Raw genomic sequence first — 7,755 nt, 5'->3', positions numbered from 1 at the left:
CTGGAATTACTATCTAAGTAACTAAATATAGTATAAACTAGTCTAACACAATATTTATTTATTCACATAATTAGCAGCAAAATTTGACTCAAAATTTTCAAAAAGGTAAGAAATTTATCGAACTTAACGCAAGAATATACTCAGTACCCCCAACTAAAATGAGACAGTGTCCTCAATGTCTAAATATGTATATGATAAGAACATGAGATGAGAACCGAAAAAAACAGAGAATATGCACAGTGATAGATGTTGATTTTCTAAAAAAAACAAATGACAGAAAATAAACTAAAATGCGGAAAATAAAGAAAGCAATTAAAGATAGGACCAGTAGTGAAAGAATTCACTAACCTTGGTAAATCGGGTCATGAAAGAGCGTTTCCTCCCCTTCAGGTGGTGTTAATTCTAAAAAATGGTTTCAACCTATGACCATTCACTTTGAAAACATTACCAAATTTAGAATTTTCAATTTCAACAGCTCCGTAAAACAGTACGAACAGAAAATGGACCAGTCCATTTAGAACGTAACTTACCGGGATCAAAAGGAATGTCCCAATCAGGAGGTCGAAATAACTTTTGTGGTCTAGGGAGTGATTGTGATTCTCTAGGAATTTTCATAGATCGATCTGCTAACTTTTTCGGAACATTGGTGTTTCTATTTGCAGTACACAGATCTTTTAAAAAATTTGAGTACGCAGGTATTTGCTTAATGACATCTAAGAAAGGGATATTTATATTTACTTGCTTGAATACCTTTAAGATGTCACCATACTTACTACCTCTTTTGATTGGGACCAATCTCTGTGGGAATGGAGCTTTTGGAATGAACGACAAAGTTTGACTCATTTTTTCAACCGAGTCTTTGGAATGTGAGCTTTCAGGCTGACTCTTTTCATTTTCTTTTAACGAGTCAGTGTTCATTTTAGCATCAGGTTGAGATATGTAATCAAGTTTTTCAATAATTTTTCCAGACCTAAGGATAGAAATTGAATTAGCTTCTTCAATAGGTCTAGATGTACTTATCTCATACTGGCTCTTTGGATTGGGAATGGGTTGACTGGGAAGTTTTTCCTTTTCCCTTTCAACTACAATAGTAGCAAGCTGACCAATTTGTGTCTCAAGCCTTAGCATAGATTGAGAACTTGTGTGTAAATCTTGTTGGGTGGTTCGCATGAACTGTTGTAGGGTATCCTCTAAAGATGGTTTTCTTTGTTGTTGAGGATATGGCATATAAGGTTGGGCATGACTCTGATTGGGTGAGTTGTATTGGTGCCCCTGGTTCATTGGAGGCTGGTTCTGTCTCCAAGAAAAATTTGGATGATTTCTCCAATTTGGATTGTCGGACTGAGCAAATGGGCTATCAAATGAATTCCCATAAGTTTGAAGAGCATTCGCATCTTCAAAAAATGCCTCTTGGTATATAGGCAATGATGGACACGACTGGGTAGTATGACTTGTACTATAACATAGAGAACAAAATTCATTCCTATGGATAGGAGTATTCATGGATTGACTTAATGACATAGCTTCAACTCTCCTAGTTAGATTTGCTAATGATGTTTTGATATCTACGTCATCTTTGACATCGTAAATTCCACCTCTCTTAGGTGTGTTGGAAGCTTTCGATCTAGGATCTTGGCAATTCCACTGTTGAGAATTTACAGAAAGATTCTCAAGAGACTCCCAAGCCTCATCCCCTCTAAATTGCAAAAAATTTCCAGTGTGCATTGATTGTACTATTTGTCGGTTTGAAGGAGATAATCCATCATAAAAGTATTTTACCAATCTCCATTTCTCAAAACCATGGTGTGGACATTTTAGCAATAAATCTTTAAATCTTTCCCAACATTCATAAAATTCTTCGTGATCTTTCTGATAAAATTCGGAGATTTCTCTCCTAATATTATCCGTTTTAGACATTGGAAAAAATTTGGACAAAAATTTATTAACTAATTCATCCCAAGTAGAAATGGATCGGGCTGGGAGTGAATTTAACCAGGCTTTAGACTTATCTTTTAATGAGAATGGAAAAAGTCTAAGCCTAACAGATTCATCAGAAAAATTTTGAAATCTAAAAGTAGAGCAAATTTCTAAAAAATCTTTTACATGCATGTATGGATCCTCTTTACCTAACCCATAAAAAGATGGCAAAAGTTGAATTATGGAAGGTTTCAGCTCAAAATGTGTAGCATTTGTTTCAGGAAAAATAATGCATGATGGTGGATTAGCAGAAATGGGAGAAAAATGATCAAAAAGAGTTTTTTCTTCCACATTTACTTGATTTGGTTCCATGATGTCAGAATTTTCACTTTTAATTTCAACCCACAATAATTTTCTTTTTACCAAACGATTTTTAGAATTTCGTTCCCAGCGAATCATACACCAAGTATCACAAAAATTAAAATAACATGAAAAAATTAGGAGGCGGTGCCTACTATATAATTGCGTAAATAAATACTGAATTTAAAATATAGCGGGAAATAAATAATATGTATATATTTGACAGAAATATAAATACTAATATTAATATATGTACAGAAATAAAGACCGAATTTAAAATATAACGGGAAATAAATAATATGTATATATTTGACTGAAATATAAATATTAATATTAATTATAATTTATAATATATACTTTATTATATATAATTATAATAATAATATACTTTTCTTAATAGTTAAGTAATGTATATAATAATAAATAATATATAATAATATATTAATATTATATATAATAATAATATATAATAAAATTTATATATATATTTATCAGTTTACGTAAAAAAACGTAAACTGATAATAATAATAATAATAATAATAATAATAATAATAATAATAATAATAATAACTTTATATATATGTTTTACTTCGTTATTAAGAAACGTAATATATAATATATATATAATATAATAACTAGTAAAAGAATTATACCAACCTGAATTAAAATAGTTTTTCTTTTTACAATTTCCCGGCAACGGCGCCAAAAACTTGTTGTATACCAAAATGGTACGTTTTACATTTATCAACTCGCAAGCGCACGAATCTTTATTGTAGTATGGAGATTGTGAAGAACGAGGTCGAACCCATGGGAATTGCGTGAAATCGAAGAAAATACTTATTTAATCTAAGCTAATAAAACTCTAACCTAGTTCCGAAAATGGTGAGGGTTTTGGTAACAAAATAAAATAAAGTGTTTAAATGATAAAAATGACAGTAACAGATATTTTCAGAAATATTTTAGGATATTATTAAGGGTTCAGAATCCACTTAATATATATAAAAATATTTATGTTTATATTGATTCTCATAATTTAATCAGTAATCAAACCAATTATTTTCTAATAGAAAAAATATATTTTCCTTCGCTTTAAAATTATAACTTCTAAGCATTAAATGTGAAACAATTAAATGTAAATACAAAAAATCAAAGAATATTATTTTTAATAAAATATGGAACCAAGCATAAATAATTTCTAACTATCAAAAATACTTGATATTAAAGATGAAAGAAATTATTTTAAGAAGCGAAAATCATAAGCATATATTGTACTGAGAATCAAAATAAAAATAAATACTTAATTAAATACACTAGGTTTCATCGTCCTCCTTAATAATAAGGGAACTTAGAAACCCATAAGAAAATTAACTAAGAAAGCGGTAAACTAACACTGAGCGCTCTGAGCGTTTTCTCTGGATTTTTCTGTCTGAAACTGAAACTGTAACTGAATTCTAAAAACCTAAGCTTCTATTTATAGAAGGGCAAAAGGACTAATGCGCAATTAAACTTATTACAAATTGCATGTGGGTATTTTTGCAAATTCACAAAGTTAATTTCGGAGTGCCACGTGTCGTTCTTGGATTGGATGAAGTGGGCTGTAACTGTGCCACGTGGAAGGCTTGGGTTGATTATCTTTGTGAGTCGGTGCCACGTGTCGTATGTAGAAAATGCCACAAAATGGTTGTTGGTGCAAGTAGTCCATGCGTGAAGAACGAAGCCCAATCTCGGGCTTGGAAGTGAGCCACACACTTGGCTTTCATGTGTGAGTGTGCGTCACTTGCTGAAGAAGAGAGTGAGGGACAAAGGAAGAGAATGTGGGAGACAAAACCTTGCGCGTGGGGCCCGCGGCTGCTCTGCTGCTTGTGTGCGTGAAATGTGGCGGAGGGGACCTCTTAGAGAGGTGTTTGGGCTGATTGTTGGGCCTCTTTTGTTGGGCTAAATTGCATTCAAAAAAAAATACTATTTTTCTATACTTTGAACCTCATTTTTATCACATTTTTATTTCTTTTCCACTCTTTCACAAATGCTATTTTCTCAATCAAACACAAACAAAATTAAATCCAAACAAAATATTTTCAACATAAAATATATCACAATAATTTTAATGAAAATATTTATTTAAAATTTAATTAATTTGTATTTCTTTAAATAAATACAATGCATTTTCTTAACTTTTATTTCTTTTTCTCAATTATGCCATAAATACTATTATTATTTATAAACAAAGATAAAATTAATCTTAAATAAAATATTTTCAATATAATAATATATTGCATTAATTTTTTGAAAATATTATAAAGAATTAATTTTATTTTGTATTTTTACACTATAAAATATGTAATATTTTGGCATTTAACATGAACTCTCAGTTATATAGAACTCTCTATATGTTCCACGATATAGATATGCTATCAATTATCCATTGTTATAATTCCAATAATCAATGATCCTCTATAGATGATTTACATTGTACACTACCATGTTCCCAAAATGTACGTATCACCCTGACCAAAAAGTAGGCTTAACTAACAAATCAAAGAACATGTATAATACTCTTGAGATCGAACCTAACCATATCAGGATTAAGATGGTTTGATCTAGAATCAACTAGGTGATATTGAATTGAATAAATATTACAGTAAGTTTAATATATCTGAATCAAAGATCAATATCGGTCCCTTCCGATGCATACTCCATGCATCCAACCCAAGCTTTACTTTAACCAATGCCTTGGAAAGAACATAACACTTATCGAAGGTGCAAGTAAACTATGTTGTAGATTGTCATATCAGTTAAACCCTCTGTGTACTGGTAAATCTAAGAATATATATTTAATCACATAATCTTGATTACTTCCCAATGTGCTGACGACACAATAAACAAGAACATAAATGTGATAAGGGTTTGGATGAATTTATAAATCAAATAAACATATAAATGATAACATGAACCAAATGACACACAAAGTGATGAAAAATACTTTTGTTTCTTTATTGATATTTAAAAGATAAAGATTACATTGAAATGGAGTTTTATTTAGGGCATAAAACCCAATATTACCTACACATGAAAAAAGCACTGTGAGTCGACAGACTCAGTAAGAAAAGCATAACGTAAAACATACAAATATCTCGAGTTATAACCTGGCGCCCATACACCCCATCATAACCCTAATCCTCGTGTCCCACACGGTACTGAGTCTAGAACGTTCATACGACAATACTATTGACCATAATGTTAGCTTAAACTTAATATGCTAGTCATACTCTAACCGTATTGACGTGACAACATCGATCAGTATTATAGCCAACATACATTTATCAGTAATCAGTACAACTCTACGTATACTATTACTGCTATCAATGTAATCTAACAGGCATAAACTGTTGGGTTTTATGCCCTAAATAAAACTCCATTTCAATGTAATCCATTTTATTCAATATCAATAAAGAAACAGAAGTATTTTTCATTCATTTGTATGTTTTGGTTCATCTTATCAATTGTTTGTCTATTTGATTTATAAATTCATTCAAACCCATTTCACATACTTGATCCTGTTTATTGTGTTGTCAACACAATGGAAAGTAAACATGACTATGTGATTAAAGATTTCTAGATTTATCAGAACACTGGGGTTTTATTGATATGAAAATCTAGAACAGAGTTTACTTGCATTTGGAGAAATGCTATGTTCTTTCCAGAGCATTGGTTAAAGTAAAGCTTGGGTTGGATGCATGGAGTATGCATCGGAAGGGACCGATATTGAACTTTGACATAGATTTATTAAACTTACCGTAATATCTATTCAAGTCAATATCACCTAGCTGATCCTAGATCAAATGATCTTAATCCTTATATGATTAGGTTCAATCTCAAGAGTGTTATTCGTGTTCTTTGATTTGTTAGTTAAGCCTACTTTTGGGTCAGGGTGATACGTACATTTTGGGAACACGGTAGTACAATTGAGTGGGAGCGTTAACATAAATATGGAATCTATAGCTTCTACCTGGCAAATAGAAAGTAAAGGGTGATTTCCTTCGAGCTTGACCAAAAGAAAATAAATGGTGGAGTACTCATTTGACTTAGTTGAAATATCATTTATACGGGGTTAAGTGTTTTAAGGATAAAATACATTGTAGGGTGTTACGGTAATCTAATCCCTTTACAGTGTAGATCATCTATATAGAGGATCATTGATCAAATTAGGATTATAACAATGGATAACTAATGGCGTGTCTATATGGTGGAACATATAGAGTGTTCTATATACTGAGAGTGCAATTCTAAGTTCTATGTGTGGATTCAACAAAGAATTAATAAGTCAGTGAATTTAAGATATAAATTCTTGATCTGCTTATTGGAAGCTCGGATATATAGACCCATGGTCCCCACACTAGTTGAGACAATACTACTTGTAAGACTCATTTAATTTGTTTTGATTAATCAATTATAATTCTCAAATTAGACTATGTCTATTTGTGAATTTTTCACTAAGCAAGGGCGAAGCTGTAAAGAAAGAGTTTCTAGGGTATATTTGTTAATTAAGATACTTTGGTTGGTCTAATTAATAAATATAATAAATGACAATATTATTTAATAATTACTTATAGTTATTAAATAATTGAAATAGACATTTAAATGGTTGAATTTGAAAATTTTTCGTTTTTTAGAAAATGAGATGCATAAATGATAAAACAGCAAAATTGTAAAAGTGAGGCCCAAATCTACTAAGCCATGGCCTGCCACTTATGTAGGCTTTATCATTTAATATTTTCATTATTTTAATGCCAAATAATTCAAACCTAACCATATGTGGCATGCTATAAATAGATAGTGATGGCTTCAGGAAAAGTAACTTTTGCATCTTACTCCTTTCAGAGAAAAACCTGAGCCTTCACACTAAACCTAGCCGCCACTCTCCTTTCTTTTTCTTCCTTGATTATTTCGAATCCTCTTAGTGATAGAGTAGTGCCCACACACAGTAAGTAGTACCTCAATCATAGTGTGGAAGATCGTGAAGAAAGCAATTCAACAAGAAGGATATTCGGGCTCAGATCTTGATAATACTCTGCGACAGAAAGGATACAAGGGTTATAGATCTTAGTGGAAGGAGACATATTATTCCGCTGCACCCAATGTAAGGTTTCTCATACTTTATATGTGTTTATTTATAATCGTTTTAGAAGTTCATATTTAGGGTGTTAATCAACATACTTGTAAGTAGATCTAAGATCTTGGTAAAATAATTTCCAACAACTAGCCTCAGATCCATGGTAATTGATTTGTTAGCAAGAAATTTGGACTTAAAATAATTTGTTTGTGATTTGAACGGTATCATGTTGTTTTGTGTGTTGTATTGATGATTGATTGATGTTTATGAATTTTCGTGAAAAATAATTGAATTTTTGTTTCTGGAATTATTTTTATTGGATAGTTTGGAAAAAAATTAAGCAATTTACTTTTTTATAGAACTCAATT

At 31.1% G+C, this 7,755-nt stretch overlaps 1 protein-coding gene and 1 non-coding gene across 2 annotated transcripts; one reads left to right on the top strand and one right to left on the bottom strand.

Annotated features, from left to right (window-relative positions):
• Positions 1-468: 468 nt before the first annotated feature.
• Positions 469-2,289, bottom strand: LOC133039680 (uncharacterized). The gene has a single exon (XM_061118591.1). The coding sequence runs from the start codon at positions 2,287-2,289 to the stop codon at positions 469-471; it is 1,821 nt and encodes a 606-aa protein (XP_060974574.1).
• Positions 1,796-1,902, top strand: LOC115698356 (small nucleolar RNA R71). The gene has a single exon (XR_004008108.1). It is a non-coding gene; the product is annotated as a small nucleolar RNA R71 (small nucleolar RNA).
• Positions 2,290-7,755: the final 5,466 nt, after the last annotated feature.

This window comes from Cannabis sativa, chromosome 7 (assembly GCF_029168945.1).
Source record: "Cannabis sativa cultivar Pink pepper isolate KNU-18-1 chromosome 7, ASM2916894v1, whole genome shotgun sequence".
Taxonomy (NCBI): Eukaryota; Viridiplantae; Streptophyta; class Magnoliopsida; order Rosales; family Cannabaceae; genus Cannabis; species Cannabis sativa.
Note: the sequence above shows the minus strand (reverse complement) of the source record. Positions and strands in the feature narration are given on the sequence as shown.

What these genes read in the sequence shown, in the direction of transcription:
- LOC133039680 (XM_061118591.1), bottom strand. Translation starts at nt 2,289, where the DNA reads ATGGAACCAAATCAAGTAAATGTGGAAGAAAAAACTCTTTTTGATCAT.